Source organism: Oreochromis aureus, linkage group 15, assembly GCF_013358895.1.
Source record: "Oreochromis aureus strain Israel breed Guangdong linkage group 15, ZZ_aureus, whole genome shotgun sequence".
Lineage (NCBI taxonomy): Eukaryota > Metazoa > Chordata > Actinopteri > Cichliformes > Cichlidae > Oreochromis > Oreochromis aureus.
This window is the reverse complement of record NC_052956.1, coordinates 10,783,052-10,803,778: the sequence shown is the minus strand read 5'-3', so window position 1 is coordinate 10,803,778 and position 20,727 is coordinate 10,783,052. Positions and strand designations below refer to the sequence as shown.

Sequence of the window (20,727 nt, the reverse complement as noted above, 5' to 3'; positions counted from 1 at the left end):
CTGCATGAAGAATAAGGGGAAAAAATCCCCTACTAAAACAAGAAAAGATGAGTCAGATAGGTAGGAGTAACACCATACAAGAGAACTGTCCTTGATACCAGTGCCGAGTTCAGTGAGCTTTAAAGGATATCATACATATCAAATGTAGAAGGTAGGAGAATTAAAACTGAGAAATGACTGGAGTCAGCAGTGAGCAGTAAATTATTTGTAAGTTGAGTAAGAGCTGTTTTTGTGTTAGGTACAATACCAGTTGGGTATTTCATTATTGGTGTTATTCAGAGATGAAGACACAACAACCTTTTGAATAGTTTAGGTAGCTGATGGGAAGATCAGGTAGCTGCAAAAAATTGAAATGGGAATAATCCTGTCTAATGTTTGCACTGAGATCTGTCTGACATTATTTAAAGAATAACAGCCTTACCATACCATGTCTGTCTGTCTGTCTGTCTCTTTCTTTGGCCGCCAACTCCTCCTACCCAATCAGGATTTGAGCAACCAAACTTGGCACACAGGTACAAACCAGCCAGAATTCTGGCTCCTGCAGATGGACTGCATTCCCATGTGATATACAAATCAAAATCAATAAATCCATCAGTCAATTACAGATACTCCTGACCTCAGTTTGTTATATGTACAAAACACCCCTATCCACAGAATAAAAAGGATGAAGATAGCAACTGTTGGTGTGATGATTCGGAAATATAAACTGACCACCAATCTCCTCCGGTCTGGAACGCCAAGATCTTGCATCATGGGGTGAGGATGATCATGAGAAACGTAGTGGATCAGCCCAAAGCTACACAGAAGGAGCTTGTTGATGATCAGAAAACAGTTGGGACCACAGTCACCAAGAACACCATTGATAACACACAACACCATAATAGATTAAAGTCTTGCAGCCCTGGCAATGTCAACTAGGAACATGTAAAGGCCTGTCTTAAGTTTTCCAGTGAACATCTAAATGATTCAGAGAAGGCTTGGGAGAAAGTGCTGTGTTCAGATGAAACCAAAATCAAGATCTTTGGCATCAGCTTGACCTGCAGTGTATGGAGGAAAAGAAATGCTGTATATGACCCAAAGAACACCGTCCCCAAAGTCTCGCATGGAGGTGGAAACGTTATGCTTTGGAGTTGTTTTTCTGCTAAGGGTACAGGACGACTTGATGGCTGAAGGGCCAATGAACAATATCCCTGATTTGTACATCTTATAAATTTTATATTATATTATATATATTATTATATTATGTAATTTATTGAATGTCATGGCAGTTTTGCACTTTTAATGATTTGTTTGAACTGTTGTGTTGGGGTGGATTGTACTGCGTACATCTTTAACAACTCTAAAAACAAGAATTGATTGCACAAGATCGGATTTTTTTTCTCTCATCCACACTGGTTCCAAATTATACATAGAGTCTCAAATATACAAATACATCTCCACTAATAATTGTCAAGTTGCACCTACAACAGCTGCTTTTGGTAGCCATCACAAAGCCTGTGGCATAATTCTGGATGTTTGGCCATTAAAGTTATTAAAGATGTGCCCTGTACACTGATTCCAGCCTGGAAAAGGAACAGTTCAAAGAAATCATTAAACGTTCAAAATTACCATGATGAGTGTACGTAAACTAGACCACAGCTGTAAATTCACCAAAACTTGGTACAACCCAGAGTTTCATATCATAAATTATGTGAAATAACAGGAACAGGGATTATTCAACTGGAATCCTTGTTTTATAACAGTTCACTCATAAATCTGATATATAACACGGGTTATGCCAAAAAATAAAATTCTAATAAAAAACAGACAACGAGCTGAATTGTTGTCTGTTTTTCTGAATTATGAGATGACCTATGTATTTCAGTTTTGAAACTGCTGAAATGATTATACTCATGTTATCTTTCAGTGCCTGACAGATATTTTTTTTAAATAGTAATAGTTGTCTAATTATCAACTATTATTTAAGCCTTCCCAGCTGTGTGTCTCCTAGGAGATCTTTAAACATTTGAACTGCCACTGCCATAAAGGTTACCTTACAGTGGCATTTGCTAAAAGTACTCCTAAATTTGAAAGAAATATCCCAGTTGTACCTTCCATAACTGAAAACATATCAGCTGGAAGATAACTGACACAAAAACCAAACTGCAGAATATTTGGTATATGTGAGTCCATTCATTGATGGTGCTGCGTAACTTATATATCTATCTATATCTATATATCTATATATCTATCTATCTATCTCTGAATATATATATATATATATATATATATATATATATATATATATATATATATATATATATATATATATATATATATGTATGTATGTAGGCAGGTGAAATGCTGCAAACAAAGGATGCTTTCATGATAAAAGATAAATGTATTCTGCAGCAGGACAACGACCCCAAACATACAGCCAAAGTCATTAAGAACTATTCACCTGCCTTTAACTTTTGCACAGTACTGTACATCTCTAATGACTTTAAAAACAAGTGAACATTTTCTCCACAAAGTCACATCGACTTTGTGGAGAAAATGTTCACTTGTTTTAGAAGCAGGAAAAATGGGCAAGTAAGGTCAGCATGACAACACCCACATGGTGATGGCTGGAAGACTGGGTCAGAGCATCTCGAAAACTGCAAAAATAATGCTGGTTCTGACAACATAGTGCAGTTTGTTTCATATAGGGCTGCATAGCTGCAGACCAGTCAAGGACCCCATGTTCACCCCAGCACCAAAAGCAGCAACTATTGGGTGAGCATCAGAAATGGACCACTGAGCAATGGATGGCTGGTGCGTGTGGATCACTTATCTGGGAAACAACTGAGACCAAGATGTAAAGGCAAGTTGGCGGAGGTAGTGTGATACTTTGGGCAATGTTCTGCTGGAAAATCTTAGGTCTGGCCATCCACATGGATGTTACTTTGACACATACTACCTAGCTATCACTGTTGTCGGCCATGTAGAGTCTTTAATGGAAACGGTATTACCTGATTACACTGATTACACAGCAAAAATAGTTCAGGAATCGTTTGAGGAACACAACAATAAGTTTGAGTTGTTGACTTGGCCTCCAAATTCCACAGATCTCAATTCAATCCAGCATCTGTGGACGGACAAACAAGTCTAATCCATGAAGACCCCACCTCGCAACTTGCAGGACTTAAGGGATCTGTTGCAAACATCTTGGTGCCAGATCCCACAGCACACCCCCAGGGGTCTAGTCCATGCCTTGTTGGGTCACAACTGTTTTAGCAGCAAAAGGGTGACACAATTATCTAATAACATTAGACAGGTGGTCATAATATTATATTGGATTTTTGCATGTTTTCCCCTAAAGACTTGCCAGGGGTCACCATCCAGTGTTTAGGTCCACTTTTGTGAAATTGGATTTCATTTATGTAAGCACAACAGGTTCTTTTGTTTTATTCAAGAAAAAAATTTGAAATAACAGGAAAATGCCTTTTCGCCAAATAAGGCAACGCAGATACGTTGCAAATACGTATTGCATGACAACGGGTGTCATGTTTACATACTTTAAGGGGTAGCAATGCACGCAAGATCCTTGTTTCCACTACTTTCAAACCTTTCATCTCTGTATTTAATAGAAGTTCACCAGTGGCAGGGATTACTTGTAATGAGCTACACATTGGAATGAAACTCTTGTTAATGTTATTATTCACACCTGTGCTCTTATTCTCAAGACTGCTGGCACACAAACCACTTCCAAAGTCGCTTGAACAAATCTTTTTGAAAGGTGTTTGTTCTGTTGTTTATTAAAATGTTTATTATTAATATTATCATTATTTGTGAATTGGGTGAAAATTTGAAACCTGTTTTTCCAGTAATACTTATTCCTGTATAAGAATGCATTGCTGTGAAAGACGATGATAAAACTGCATCTTTATGCCTTTCCAGCACAAGTCGCTCACATGGTTGACTAAGCAATACTGACCTGCAACTTCCACCCCTTTTCAACAACCAATAAATCTGTCAGATCAGTCAGAAAGGGTGGTCTCCAGCAGCTAGTGGTGACTGTTTGCCAGAGGTCTCTGCAAACATTGCACAAATCCTAATTACATGGACACCTTAGGTCCCATTCCAGAGAGGTGAGCTAGTCTGGATTGAGGCTGGAATAATAGTTCCCATGTTGCAAGCAAAAATCATCATTCATGCTCACTCCTTGTCACTGTGCAGATTGAACCATTCTTTGTGTGTTTGTACATGATTTATACGTCTCAAGTCACTGAAAGAGCTGCTCTAAAGACTTTGATATTGGTAGGACTTCACCTGATTTGTCCTTCCATTAACTCAGAGCGTGCATTATTCTGTTTGTGGAAAATAAGGAGAGTAAAGAGCTGGTATTCGGATGAAATGATTGTGGAGGCAGTTTTGCTAATCGCTGTCACCATCAACCCTTAGCTATAAAATTATGATTGAAAAGTTTGCTTCACCTGAAGGCCTAAAGTCTTACAAGAAATTTATCTCACCCAAACTTCATCTTCCTTGACTCCGGCATCTAATAGCAAACATGTGTATCTGTATCTTACATGAAGGATAACTTCTTTCGTTCCAGTCAAAAGGGAAGAAGTGGAGTGTGTGGCTTTGAATCCCTATTAGACTGAAAATAATATTGGGAGATATTGCATTTCAAAGGGGCTTAAATGTTTTTTTTTATTTGACTTCACAAAGTGTCCCTGAGTGACACATTTATTTTTCATGCTGAGCAATCACCACAAGTTTTATCTTGTAGCGTACAAAACAGCAGCTGCATGAATTATTGTAACAACAGTGCATAATGATTTCAAAACAGGGCGTAATAACCGGTGTAATTGTGGCCTGCAGTAGGAGGAGCAGCAGCAGCAACTCTCTCGACATTTAAAAGCTACTTCCACAGCACCCAAAACATGCTCAGCATCTCCTCACACACTAAATGTCTGGCACCAAATTGCAGACAGATGCAGTAAAAAAGATTTGGTGGTTTGGATTATCTGACAGCGAAAGTACCTGAAATTTTCCTTAGGGATTACTAAACATGTTTAAATAAGCACAATGAATAATACATTTACATTATTTGGACATCAAGACACATGACCCTTTAAAAAACAAAAAAATGCAAAGTACCTTAGATGAATGGTTCTCGTTTTAAAGCATAACTCAAACTGGCAAAATTTTCTTCATTTTCTTTCCCTTTGTGCAGATAAAAATGTATTTTTAATAGTTACCCTTCTGATACAATGATGTATAGTTAAACAAACCAATCTTTGTGCTGGCCATTTAAAGCAGCTTTATCAGGGAGAATTTTTTCATTTCTTTGCCTTTGGGTTACTTTTGCGGGATGCTTTGGATAATTACACAGTTCTGCAAAAAAAGAATTCAACTGCATGGGATATTTTAGGTAAATTTTATGTTTTTTTAGGGTGCTGAATCCAAAAATGATCTCCATTTCCTGTTTTTTTTTTTGTTTGTTTTTTTGCAGAACATGAGTTTACTTTAAAAGAAGCACGACAGCGATTCTGAGATCCCTTACCTTTTGCTATTCAATTAAATTCTATTCTATTTATATAACGCCAAATCACAACAGCAGTCACCTTAAGGTACTTTATATTCTAAGATAGACCCTACAATAATACATACAGAGAAAAACCCAACAATCATATGAGGCCCTATGAGCAAGCACTTTGGCAACAGCGGGAAGGAAAAACTCCCTTTTAAGAGGAAGAAACCTCCGGCTGAACCAGGCTCAGGGAGGGACGGCCATCTGCCGCCCTTCCCTTCCCTGATCAGCTTTGCAGCTTTTGTTTAAATCTGAGCACTGAATCAATTCATCCTCAGCTGTCACATCATCAGTAAACAGATCCACCTGCAGACAAACTGTACATGTCACAATCCTGGGTCATTTTGAGTTTTAATGTATTTTGATGTTTATGGTTTATGTTTAAGTTCTTTAGGTTATCTAAGTTCATTTCTATTATGCCTAGGTTGCCGTTATTGTTCATTGTTTCTTAGATTCTTCACCCCTGTGTTCCCTCACCCTTCATGTGTTTCATGTCTGTGTGTCTTACGTTGTCAAGCTGGTGTTGTTATGTCTGCATCATTATGTTTCCTGTTTTATTTTGAAAGGGTCTGGTGTTTCTATGTTCAATGTGTTTAGTTTTACTCCTCCCCTGTGACGTCGTTATGCTCATTATGTTCATTTCCCCATGTGTTTCCACTTCCCCTGTTCACCTCCTGTCTGCTTTTAGTCCGAGTGTTTGTTAAACTACCTTGTTTTCATGTCATGCCATGTCTCCAGGGTTATGAATTCATGTCAGGTGTCCATGTCCATGTTTAGGGTTTTATTATGTTTAGCTCACCCAGGTTAGGTTATGGTTTAGTTTTGCCTTTTGTTTTATTCTGTTTCACCGGCCTTGAATAAACGAGTCGTTTTGTTTAGCTCAAGTTTTTTGCTATTTTGTGTGTTTGCACTTGGGTCCACCTCCTCACTCCACACAGTCAGCTTCGCAGCCAGACTGTGACAGTACATGTTCGTGCCATACCATTACCTCCTGTTTGACAGATGTAGTATACTTTAGATCCTGGACTGTACCTTTCCATCTCAAGAGAGTTCTTGACCTGTTTAAATGCTGTGAAGTTGTTTATTCTAACTATTGAAATAATTCTGCACTTTAGTTGTATTCTGTAGTCTTTCAGACCTGTTGGGGTTGCTGAGCTGGACACTGCATTCTTTCATTTGAAGAATGTTGACTTTGCCACTCCTAAGGTTTTCACTATCACTCTGATAGGTTTACTTTATTTTTATGTTTTTTCAACCCAACGATGGCCTCCCCCGCACACACTGACATCTTTTTGGATGCCATTTAAAATTATCACGAAAAGCTATAAAATACAAATTCAGGTCTTTTAAATCAACTTCAGGTATGTGTGCTTCATTTGCCATGAAATAATAAGGGAACAGACCTCACCTGGCCATGTAGCGGCTTGTCAATCAACTGTCCAATTAAGCCTCTTTAAATGGGGGGATGTGTATAATCATTGGTGTGATTCATAGAAAGTTTATGCAAAAGTTTTGTTAAACCCCTTGAAGTGAAGCTGAACGTCTGCACTTAAGTAACATTTTGACCGTTTGATTTAAAATCCACTGTAGTGGTGTACAATGACAAAATTACAAAAATTGTCTATTTTTCCCACTATTTATGGACCTAACTGTATGCAGTTGACAGAGATAGAATAAGATAAATGAGCATCAATCACAGTAGCATCAAACACTCTGAATGAATCTGTATTGTGTATTGATAAAACTTTTTTTTAATGAAAACCAAGTGCTTAAAATCACAGAGATTTATGCCTTCCATGTCAAATTATTCATTTATATATATTTTTTTATTTTCTTTAATCCTTTCAGACATGTTGAATATTTGCACAAGCACAAATCCCTTCCACATTTTAGATTGCATGGATTTAGAAAAAAAAAAAACACTCCTAAACTTTACACATGCAGAAAGAGCTGCTTCTCCGTGCAGTTTTTCCTGTTTCTAGCATCACCCTCATTTTGGTGTAGAGTGTTTACACTCTATTCTTCTGTATGAGGAACATATTTCTTATTTGTTTAGCTGTTTAAATCTGTAACCCCCCGCCAAAAAATGTAAATAATAATAACAACTGGAAAGTCTGCAATGAAGATACAGCGGTCATTTTTCATTTTGACAAGGAAATAAAGTTACCATTTAAAGTTTGTTAAATCTGAAAACCCTTTTGCACAAACTGCAATTTAATGTTCCATACTGGAGGAGTGAATTTGTGCAAATCAGGGCAAAATAAATAAATGACAAAGCCAATTTTTTTTTGTAAATCATCGCTCTCCATTGCATGATAAGTGCATTCACAACATCTGGGAGTGAAATATTGCATGATGGTATTGTCAGTTTCATTTTGTCGACTTAAAGTTGGCCAATTACATAACCATTACTGGAACCCCAACTTACATCCTCTACATCTTTATAGAAGGTGTCAGTCAAGCGTGGTCTGTACATACCTGCACGGTCATCTCATCCGCTAGAGTAATTGAAAACACTGCTGTGGAAGTACGAGGACTTTAATAATGCCTTGCTCCACTGAAAATTACAATTCTTTCAAATTGTCAGATGAAAACACACATTTGGAAGGTTAAAGATAGTTTTACACATTTTCTCATTTCCAGTACAGCTGACCTTTGACCAAATGCTTAATTGATATCTAAACTGGATATGCAACACGATTGAATAAACACTGGAAACCATCAGCAATCAGCAGATGAAGCGGTCTGTTGACACGAGATTAAAACAATTCACAGGGTTGACTGGAAAACAGCTTGTTATGATTGATTGGTTGGAAGAAGGTTACGAATTCAAGGCCAAAGCTTTTCCTCTGCTCTGTACTGATATCCAAGCTATTACTTATCATATGATGACAACTAATACTTACATAGACAAAAAGACAAAAAAATAACTATAACGTTTAGCTGGACTAAATAAAACTACATATGGTAAACACCATGGGCTGTTAATTCCAATAAAAGCTGCTGAGCCAGCACACAGTGTCCAAGAGTATCAGTAGCTGTCCAGGACCACCCAAAACAGATATACTTTGGGTGTGAGAAGATTAGGGTGGATGAATAGGACGATAAAACTAACAATTTTAATAAAACTAGTTAATAAAACTTTAACACTGTTCATTTCTGATTTCCAACCAGCAGTTAGAAATGTTGTTTCTTTCCATAGCCATTAAACTGGCAGTCTCCCTTTAAACTGCCTCTTTACCGCTAGTCTTTGCCTCTTCGGACAAAAGGCCTCTTTTTCTTTGGCTGTGCACCTTTTGCTCAGCTACCTGGGGAAAGCTGCCAATGGTAATACACAGAAAAACAAAAGTAATTTTGGGTAGTCAAGGACAGCAGGTGGTGGCAGACAGAGCTGCGAAGTGAAAGTCATGCTAAAAGGGAACCAAACTTGCCAATAATAGGTTCAATAGGCATTTAATTTATAATGAAATGTTAACCAAAAAGCCTTATTGTTTTAATAAACTCAGTAAAGTCTGTAAACATATTTCCCTAACTTAACTATGTCATGTTTGTGCTCACCATAACCAGACACTAACCTCTATGCCTTCTCTTTATACATAATATCTGTTTTTAAACTGTGATTCCTAACATCCACATTAAAGTGACTGCGTAATATCAGAATACACTTCTCTGTTAATGTGTTTCCTTGACCTTGAGTAAAGATTTTCAGTTAAACTTTCATTTCCGTGGTCAAAAATGAACTTTCATGCTCAACTGCCTCTATATTGTTTGACACCGCAGATGTACAAAATGAAACAGAAGATGACTCACTGTCTCTAAATATGGAAAGCCATTCATTCTAGTGAAAGCACGTATACCACGAAAATGTTACAATCAGCCCCTTCTTCAGTGCTCATAATGTATGGTTAGTGTCTTTCTCTAGTCAAGCAGGCACAGAAATCAATTAATAGTCACATGTCTCCTGTCCCATCCAATCATTTATGTTCGTGATCCGTCTCGTTTATGTGGGCTCATTCATCTCTGTCTCATTCATTCTGCTTCCTTCAACGCTCGTGTTGATCCTCGGTGTTTCTGCTCTGCCTTCTCCTAGCAATTTACCACCCTCCACTTCCCCCGGCACCATCTAGCATTAGGTGTGGTTTCGGGAAATTTTTGTGTGTTCACTTTGATTAAAGAGGAACTCGACTGATTTTACAAAGTCTTTTGAAGACTTTCATGGTCTTGGGAAAGGCTTGTACAGATGTGAAAAAAAAAAAGTTGCACTGCATAAAGCTTAATTTTCATTAGGGGCTCCATGAGAAACTGTTGTGGAGACCTCTACCAGTAAACAGAAATCAGCTATTACTGCTAAGAGTAAATGTTACAGTTAATCAACTAACTAAAATTAATTGTTCACCCCTGGTAAACTGTTTTGTTGCTCCAGAGAAATACAAAACATCTCGAGTTGCAAAGTCAGAAAGATTAATCCAACATCTTCTAGCTTGGCGTACCGACATATCACACATCATTTGCTTTCAAACTGTCCACAGCTACATTTTGACAACAATCTGGAAGAGCTGATCACAGGCATCAACTTCCTATTCAGTGACTGATGCTCATTGCTATTTCTTCATCAAGACTTGTAAAATCAATACATAATTTCACCAACTAGGGTGGTCTGCGAAGATGCCCTATTACCCCAATCAGCCGCAATTTTAAACCCCATAGTACTGCCAAAACAGCTCTGACTCTTCAGCACATGGGGCCTCTGGGCGGCGTCCTATAGCGTCTGGCTCCATGTTGCTGGCAGCAAATTCTCTGGGATCTGTGAGTTGCAGTGGGTGGAGCCTCCGTGGATTGGTCTTTTTTTCAGTGCATGCCAAAAATGCTCAGTCAGATATGTACAGTGTGGAAGCTGGGTCACTGCTAAGAGATCTTTGCCTGCTTTCTCCAGCCGCTGCTATTACTGCAGTTAGTTCAGTGTCCTCCGTTATCCTGCTGGGAGCGTCTGCTGCCATCGGAGGGTGTTGTTCCCATTTGGGAGTTTGTGCTCGTTCTGCAACAATGTTTAAGTGTGTGATACATGAAGCAATGTGAACAGGATCCAAGTTTCACAAAAGATAAACATTGCTAATCCCAATTTGTTTTTGCTTATCTGTGTGATTTACTTTTTTCTCCATGTGTCAGGTGATGCAGTGGTGCCCCGCGGCACCTGATGCTTGGCTCCAGCCTTGGTAGAGTTTGCTTGGGCGCGCCACCTTCCTCCCGCGGCCTGTGGTAGATTAACTGGTGATTCTAAGGTGTAAATGTTTCACCTAAGAGTGAGTGGCTGCACATGTATTAACCCGGGAAGGAGCTGGATGTATGGCAGCACGCTGCCAAGCTACACACATCATGTCCACTACCCCGCAGCAGTATCTGGCTCTTAATTTTGTGGTTATGGTTGAATCTTTTAATACATGCACTCAATGAAATGATATGACAATTTGCATGCATTCACGTCACGTTAAAGCAAAGTAAATTCCAACAATCTGTTGAAAGACAAAGGTGGAGGGGGAGAGATAAGGATGATGAAATAAAGAGAACAAGAATCTGTAGTATTCGGGCTCATGAAGGATCTATTTTATCTATTAAGAGGATTTTCTCTAACCAAAAACACATGGATGGAAGAGAAGGAAGAGAACCAGTTTCTAAGCTGGGCCTTTAACTGCAGATGTTAATCATAGTCAATTTTTTATGAGACGCCAAAAAATGGAAGTGAATCTCACCAAAATGGAATAACACATTTTCTGTTTTCACACCATTCAAAATATGTTGTTTCTAGCTCAGGATTCAGTTCAAGTAACCGGCGTCAGTTCATCTGACCCTCATAAATAAAAAGATTTTCGACATCCGTCATGACAGCAGGGGGTTCTTTTGTGGCGGTGGTCAGAATCAGAGGAGATCTCACTCTCACAAGGCTGAGACAATGCCCTCAAGTAACACCTTGAGAAAGTTACATTTTCAACTTGGATCAGACATCAGGAAGAATGAGGCACATTTGCGAGAAGACAACCATATCCTCCCCTGATTAATTAATCATATCGCCTTCCAGAAGAGAAGTGTCACAAAGAGTTTAGAAGGAAGAGGAGAACAAAACTAATAATCAGTATGTTGAAACCAACGACCGCCGCACTCCACATGAGGCTTACGGCATGCCATTTACTTGAAATCACATGAACTTGACTCAACGACTTACACACACACCAGACAACAAAGTTTTACATGTGACCGTACCAGAGGTTAGAAAGGTCATACAACTGAGAATAGAAAGTGGGTTAAATGAGGTTATGTGTCTATCTAAACAGCCATTCAAACAAAGAAAGTTGTGATTTCTGCTGTCGCCAGAATTGTGACACAAGACATGCTGACAGGAACTTTAAGCAGAAATGATTTCAAAACATTTCTAGCAGCAGTCCAAAGAATAAAAGATAACAGACTATAATGAGCATCAAAGTGCCAAACAGTTATGCTTTTCTTCTGTTTGTACTTATCTGCTTGCCAGACCATTAACATAAAGAATACTGATACATTATAAAACATCAACCTTCCTTTGTACTTACCAGTCATTTAAACTCAGTTGTTTTAGTTTCTTTTATTTCTTTTCAGTCCAAACTAAAGAGACATTTATATCCCAACCAAGACCAAAAGCTTTAACATTTTTCATATTGGACTTATTTTCACCTAGTCTTTGCCGTACAGTGAGCTTGATGTAATTTGACTGATGGCGATAATCTGCTCAGCAGACATGGGTTTTGTGGTTTTGAGCATGTTGCTTTCCATGGTGGTACTTTGTTTTCCATTTGCGTGGAAAGACTTCAAGTGTCAAACCCAGCCAAGGAGCTGGCTGAGTGTTTGTTGTTCTGAACAAGAGTACAAATGTGAGCAACTTAACACTGATTTTATTTGTGCAGAATGACGCCCCCTGCTGAAGCGTTTCTTCACATTTCACTCACAAAATACTTATTTTTTAATGTATTGTAAGATTTGTTTGGATGATTGTTATATGAGTGACATTTGTATATATATATATATATATGTCTTATATGGGCAAAAATAGTTTTAGTTTATTTTGCATTTCATTAAATGTTATTATCAATGTTGGGCTTACTTGACATTGCTCCCCAAATTTATTGCTTAGTGTAGCGAAACTGTTTAGTTTTCGTGAGATCAAAGGCTGGACACTGCTCCAGATGTGCAGAGGTTTCTCTCTCAAGCGCACTTTTTTAGGGTGGATGGTCGTGTCATAAATTAAACACCTTTCCCTCCATTTCTTTTGATTATCGAACTTACTTCTTCCCTAAACGGATCAATCAGTTTGGCTTAAGAGCAGCAGAATCGGTGATCACATCCTCCTTCGAATATAAAAGCACACGGAGTTGTTTTTCCCAAGCCAAACAGCTGTGCAGTGTCACTGGATTTGTCACTGCCTTTGAAGCACATCCATCTTCTTTCGTTTGTTGTTCCAATAGGATAGCTCATAATGAAAGGGAAATCAGTGTCCACTTTTGTCATAATTTTATTATAAATCAGTATATAGTTCGTTCAAAGGAAACCTTTCTGCCGTTAAACAGGAAGGCATTACCGCTAACGAGCAAAGGACTGCCTGCTGGCGGAGGAGTTTCGGAGCTCGGTGACAGCGCGCACTGTCCTTTCAGCACCAAGGTTTCACTTTACGCACGGCCACAGCTTCACCCAGCCATGCAGTGAGAGCACCGAGTGGTCACTATAAATACCCTGCAACAATTAGACTGTGTGAAAGAGAGGAGATTATGTGGAAAATCTGAGAGTGTTTTTCTGAAGACTCCAAGATGAAAAGTTATGTTTTTGATTATCCACACACACACACACACACACACACACACACACACACACACACACACACACACACACATTAACAACGCTTTCTTTACAAGTTGTGAAGCTGTATTTAGTCTTTTATTCTCAAGGGTATGAAACATAACGCTACACCCCTATCATGTCTTCATAATATTGTGGGGGAAACGGGGGGACTGGGAGGGGGCGAATGGGAGCCACTTGCACGCCCATACCCATACTTTTCTTTTTTTCCCCCCCTTTTTTTAAAATGCTGTTCAAACCACGGCAGGCTAGTACAGACTAATCCCCAAAGAGGAGAAAACCTGCAAACCTCAGTAATCCTATTTACCGGACTGTTCTGACCAGAAACTATAGGGCAATAAGTATTAAAACCCGTTTGTAATTAATTTTCAAAATAATCCTTAAACTGTCCATAGCCTAATTGCGTTTCAATTTCCATGATGGATGTAAAACGCGCAATGGCTCTAATGAGGTTATGAGCCTCAGAAGAAGGATATGGGAGCATTTCCACTAAGATGTCGGTATCTGCGCTGTATTCTGGGCTGAGTGGAAATTTCAGTGGAAGTAGCCTATTAGTAGGAAAAAGGCTTCCTGTAACCGCGTATCGTACATATAAATGGAGTAAGGCAAAGGAGGGGGGCGCAGAAAACTTGACACAGCATTCAAGTGATGGTCACTCAACCCATGCACACTCACAGACATTGCGGAGTAACCTACAGCGGACAGGTCATCACGTCGGCGAGACAGAATAAAAAGTGAGCCCCACTTCTTGGCGACTAATCTGCTACTTCAGCCAGGACGCGCACGGGATCTGGGAGCACCGGACCACTTGAGCTGTTCTGTGCGCTCTCTCCCTGCAGTCTGCCGGTCTTCAGAGGATGACCACAGGGGCTCGGCGAAGATCCGTGACTTCACGAGCTTTGTTTTTGCATTAATAAAAGCAGCTTTTAAGAGGACATATTTTGGAGCGGACAAACTCCGAAGTTGCGCGCAGTTTGCACTTCTTACTGCTGTGTGCGCAGAAAGTCATCAGTGTCTGAAGACTTTATAAAGGTAAAAATAGCTTTAAATTGTCACTTTTAGAATCTAGATTTCTTTACTGTTATGTTTTTATTCTTAGTTCCTCTCTTACTGATGCATTGTTGCCTTTTTTCTGAGGGTGACTTAACTGTGTCGTGTAACGTCTCGGTAACAGAAGCCTGGATCAACAGGAATAAAACTTTTTAAGCTACAAGACTGAAGCCACAATTAGGCAATGAAGACACTCAAGTTATTAAAAACATAAAAACACAGAGTAACTGTTTAAAAACAAGCAAGTGGTAAGCAGTTTTCCACAATATGGTTTCTTTTGGAAAGTGTATTTGAAGATAAAGTAAAATAGCGCGTGGGTAAGATTACTTAACAGTCCATCAAGCTTCGGTCAATCAATTATGATCCGAACTTGATGGACTATTAGGTGCGTGCAGTACTGTGATTTTCGCTTTGTGGCCCATTGAGAAACTCTTGTGTTATTGTTTTGCGGCGTTGGACGGATTTTAAGCAGCATTTACATTCGCTCTCGGCGGGGTGTAGCCTAAAGGGAATCTGGGACTTGTGAAATTAGGAAATGAAAGGCTGTGAACAACGTTTTTAACATTCATACTCAATCTCTCCTGCAGGTGCCCAGAAAAGAAAATACGACCTCACTGTTTCCCCCTCACTCCCCGGGAGCTATGAGCGAACTACGCAGGCATTTCATTATGGGACTGGTGTTACTGATGTGCACGCTCACCGACCACTGCGGCGAGAGCGCGCCCTCCACGGTCCCAACAGGGGACGCATCGGCCGGCATGGACGAGCAGCAGGACTTGAGGCGGATGGTGGAGATCGTGAAGCAGGTGGAGGGGAGTCGGGGACGCCACAGTGCCAAAACAGAAGCGCCGGCGATATCACGGGAGACGAGCTCTCCGATGGAGCAGAAGGATTTTCGGGACCTCAAAGCATTCAGAGGGAATCAGGCTGTCGGTGAGTTTTCTTCCGGGAAGGAATCTTAAGTTGGATGTACAGTCAGGGATGTAGCATACTGGGATATGGAAGTTTCATAGAGAAGAATAATTTCCTCTCTATTTTCTCGTTAAGGCTACCAAGTGCATGCAATATAACCAAAACTATCTGGTTATAAAACCACTATCCTTACTGATAGTACTGACGGTTATTTGAGGGTCATTTGGGCGAATTGGCCCTTTAAAGCTGTCTTGCTATATTTTGTTTGATAAAAACATCCTTGTTCTGTGTGTTGTGATGGATACCTCCAGAGAGAGCTCATATTTTAAGGCCTCCTGATAAAAATATGCCATCCATCCATTTTCTTCTGTCTAAATGATACAGACTAAAACTTGACACCCTTTCCTTATCTCCTCTCTTTAAACAGCCATATTTCCCAGAGATCTAAGAAAGAAGGAGAAGTTCATAAAATACTTAACAGGTAAGACATTACTGCAAATTCAATGTCTTTTAATGTGTTTCCTAAAAAGATTCCTACAAAAAGAGGCCAGGGAAGTCAGCTATAGCACACAAAAGTGAATTACAGCTTCAGACAATGACTACAAAACAGATGTTAGTGAAGGTTGCTGCAGAGCTGGCAACGTTCTTAAAGCCTCCTCTCTGTTCTTGTTTCAGGTCCGCTCTCCTTCAGCCCCAAGTGCAGGAAGTCGGTGTACAAACTCTACCACCACACGAGAGACTGCACGATACCTGCATGTAAGCTGTCATACACTGGCTCTCTTGACACCATGAGTAATGATCTTGTCCGTCCAATGTCAACACACTAAACCACTCACTATCTGTCCATCCTATTTTCTTTCCTTAGACTTCAAAAGATGTGCACGGCTTCTGACACGGCTAGCAGGCAGCCCACAGTGCACGGAGGGGTAGCACACACCAGGTACGGTAATATGTTCCTCTGATTCAAACATGAATTTTTTGTGGGGAACAGCTCGTTAATGTGTCTCGTTGAACGTAGACAACAGAGCTCAGAGCACATTATAGACTGTGTGTGCATGTAACACAGTCATTAATGTTGAAGCAGGAAGTATGAGGTAGTCTTCAAGGTCATTTACTTAAGCAAAATTAACAAGGCCATGCGGTAAAACTGCAGCCACAAGTAAAAGTCTTCTGTGAGGACACATGTACTCTGAGCTGATTTGTTGTTACTAGAGTAGCATTGCTAATGCATGCATGGTTTTTGGTATCAGCTTGCTTTTACAGTTCTATAACTGTCACTACGTTATATACAGGATTGTAGTTATAATCTGTACAAACGCATTACAGCTTGTTTTGTTTGTTTTTTTTCATTAACGTAAATTTGATTGGTAACGTAACTATAAAGCAGAAAGAAAGAAAGGTATAGTTCTAGTGCCATTTCTCTCTTAAAAGTTGGCTAGAAGTACAAAATACTTGGAAACACACAGTAGCGTACTTCTTAATTTGACTTAACTTACACTCATTAAACATACTGTGTTACTTTCTACTTCTGTGGCACAGATAACTAAACTTCCACTCAAATATTGCACTTTATGATGCATTTAAACGTTAAATGAATGTCCGTTTTATGAATCTGTAGTTCGAGCCAAGCTCTATAATATATTAATACACGAATTTATAACAGTATTTATATTTACAGCTATTTTTACTATTTCCTATAAGCACTTAACTGTGTTTTCTTCTAGCTTGGCAGCAGAGTTCAATTATTACATCGAGCACTTAAAGCATAAAATTACTGCTTACATAGAATTAATTGATAATAATGATGTAATCATGCACTTGAATGCTCACTACACTAAATCATCAGTACTGCTAATAATACTTTTGCTTAAGTAAAAGACTAGATTCTGGATATTACCTTGTTGTGGATTTGTTATGTTGTGTGATTCCTATTTAAGTAACAATAAATTAAATGTTTGCACTGCACGAATTATCAGTGTCATTCAGAGTCAAAAACCTCTCCGGTTATGGTTATAGTGTAAAGGTTATGTTGTTTTGAGGCACTACTCAGACGTTTGTTCTCCGTGGTGATATGCTTGCTGTGTCCACACATACACGCCCTAACAGTGGCACAGCGAGAGCAAAGTATCAAATTTCTTATTATTTGTGATTCTTTCTGGAGAGGGGAGAATTTTTCAGGTGTTTTCAAGTTGGTCCTTAATATCATGTCTTCTTTGTTACAGGTCAAAGTCACACACGAGTCCTTCAGAAGAAAAAAAAACTTGGGAAAAAAGTGCCTTGGACAGTAAGGAAGCCTAAATCTGACCAGCCCCGACTGACACTAGGCACAGTATTGTCATTCACTGAGGTCTCCTTCTGCTAAGGCGTGGATGGGTGCCACCCACCACTCAGGCTGGGCCTTGATGGTTAGCTGTCACCACATGGGGGAGCAACCCAGGCAACAAAACCCAGACCAGGATAAAGACAGTGAAACTGAAGAGTGGAGAAGATAAAGAAACAAGCGGCTGAGACACACCAACCTGGGGCCTCTTCATGCTGGGATCCAAAAAAGATGTTGCTAAAACAAAACAAAAACATATTTTTCTTCATTTATTTTGCTCAAGAAAAGAGCGAAATCCAAATATGCTCAACCCTGCCTGTACTACCTTCTACACAGACAAGTTTTCACAGACCTCCAGCTGGCAGTCAGTGCATAGTTTCAGCCACTTGTGCTCATACTGAGAAAGAACTGTGATTAAATTATTAATTGCATGAATTTTTCTTTGCATCTTTGTGAAAAAGATAAAAAAAAAATAAAACAAAACAAGTGGTTGTTGGATTTTGGTAGAGTGCAGTACAGAGTATATTTATGTATTTGAGTCATCAAAAGGTAACATTGTACATAATGTAGGCCATCTTTAAAAGCAGGAGCAATATCTTCACGCTGTAAAGCGAAACATAAAAAGAAGTCACCTGTGTACCATAAATTAACATGACTGGCGTTTCCCAAAGGGGTGTCCTACATATATATATATAAATATATATATACCATAGCTATATTTAAAAATGAAATATATTTAAATAAATTATGAGATTGGTACAAATATGGATTGCCTTTCTTTTCTTGTGTGATATTTTGCTTTGCATTCCCATCTTGAATGAGGAATGATCCTCGAATAACCCTGTGACTGGACTGAGTCCTGGAACATCTGATCCTGTGAACTTCCCACTGCTATTTCAGACAGACTGTTAAAAAAGGTCAACTGGCAGAGCTCAAAGTGTTCGAATACATGTTATTGCAACATGATTTTTATGTGATCACTTTCCAGTTTTGGCGGTCAGCATATTTCACTTGCTTTGCAGCAGTCACATTGAGAAAGGAGTTCCTCTTAAAAGACAGAGTCACTCAAGTTTTCCTGTATATTTCTACTGGTATCTATTCATCAAAACCTTTTATCGTTAGTTGAGCAGGTTTTGAGAAGTCTCCTGCAAATGCACTTAAGCAAAGGTGAATGTACAGTGCTTAACAAATTTTTTATATCCAATGTAGGGCCTAAATTAAGAATACTGGTTATTACCAGAAAGGATGAGTTACTAATATGCTCAACCTCTGAAATTGAAATATTTTAATGGTGAAACATAATTAATGTCATTATCAATTAATTTACTGTAAAAAATACTAATGCATGATATTATTTTTTAAGATGCAAAATTACATTTATTTACTGCCATCCCTGTAAATACAACAGAAAAATTAGTTTTAGTGGTTGAATGTTATGTTTCATTCATTTATGACTTCTCTGGCTAAAATCTGGGTATAGAAACTTACTTAATTTTGTCACTTACTTTTGTAAGTAATGCAATTCGGTTTATTACTTACCTAACACATGATAATATATTATTAATTTTAAACAACCTCTTATGTTTTCTTCATTTTTATGGCAAATCTAATAAATTTATTAAGCACTGCAATATGTTTGTTTTTTTAAAAAAGCATTTTAAAGCAGGAATGAGACCCACAAAAAGCAGCAACATTGTTACTGTAGATGTGCTACAGACCACAACAACTGACAGGCTTCACTGAAAGCAAATTGTGATAAAGAAATTGAATACACACCAATATCAATTACCAATTATGCTGACTAAAACTGTGCCAAAATATTCGCCTTTTGTATCACATCAATTTCGCGCAATTTTTATGTTGTCCTTGCACAAATGAGGAGATAAATAACAACAAGACAGAATAAATTAAAAAGTATACAATTCTATTGACAGTTATATTATCTGTAAATCCACAACTGGTGCAAAAATAGTCCCTACAAAGATCAAGTTTACTGCCACTATATGCAGATAACATGGACGACTGATTATCTAAAATACACCTCAAACATGGCAAAATACTACTTTTGAGTACTTTTTGGGTCATTTTGGGTGAACTGACCCTTTAAATAAGTGCATTGAGATAAATTTCTCTTAAGCCTTTTGCATGAAATTTGAACCCTGTACAGATGCAACTGCTGCAGACTGAATATTTTTGCAAGAAATTACTTTCGAGGGAAGCTTAATTTGTTTGGGTTTGATCCTAACCAAGACAAGAAAACACTCGCACTGCTTGGAGGACCTTGAGTTGAACTTCATAAAGAGATTAAAGTTGGCTCTGCTCTATTCAACTATCCCAGTGAGACAGTGGCAGTTAGCCAGTATGCATACATAGCAGAAGCTAAAGCACCTTCGTGGAATTAAGTCGTTCATTTTAAGGTCCTCTGTGAAAACAGACCACCGTGTATGTTTTTAAAAATTAGACTACTAAAATATCTCTATATTTTCTTGATCTTTTTTTTCCAATTCAGGGTTACAGTGGGGCTCCAGCCTATCCCTGCTGTCACACAGCAAGAGTTGAATAGATCACCAGTCTGTACCAGGACTCACACAGAGACAGATAACAATTTACACCTATGGCCAATTTAGAATCACTAATTAACCCAACATGCATGTCTTTTAGAAGACAGCAGGAAGTCAGCGTACCCAGAGAGTACACGCAAACCCCACAGAGAGGCCCCCGCAGCTGGAAGATTCAAGCCAAGGACCTCCTTTCTGTGAGATGACGCTAACCAACCACACCACCCTAACTTAAACTGCCTAGCGCTTATTTCAAAGGATCATTTTATTCAAAGTGCCAATAAAATAAATAATAACTCTTTTGCTGCTTAACAAACTAGGCATTTACTATGTTAAGGGCAAATAATGCAATACTTTAACATTTCTAGATATGTAGAAGAATAAGAAGTAAATCTATTTGACAGTCCTCATACACTAATGTTTTGAATATTTTAGACATATACAAAGGAAGG

The 20,727-nt window shown here is 38.8% G+C and overlaps 1 protein-coding gene across 1 annotated transcript; it reads left to right on the top strand.

Annotated features, from left to right (window-relative positions):
• Positions 1-13,658: 13,658 nt before the first annotated feature.
• Positions 13,659-18,480, top strand: LOC116310679 (ALK and LTK ligand 2). Its single transcript, XM_031727538.2, has 6 exons — positions 13,659-14,467; positions 15,073-15,418; positions 15,825-15,878; positions 16,073-16,153; positions 16,263-16,337; positions 17,620-18,480. The coding sequence occupies exons 2-5, from the start codon at positions 15,127-15,129 to the stop codon at positions 16,325-16,327; spliced, it is 492 nt and encodes a 163-aa protein (XP_031583398.2). The 5' UTR covers positions 13,659-14,467; positions 15,073-15,126; the 3' UTR covers positions 16,328-16,337; positions 17,620-18,480.
• Positions 18,481-20,727: the final 2,247 nt, after the last annotated feature.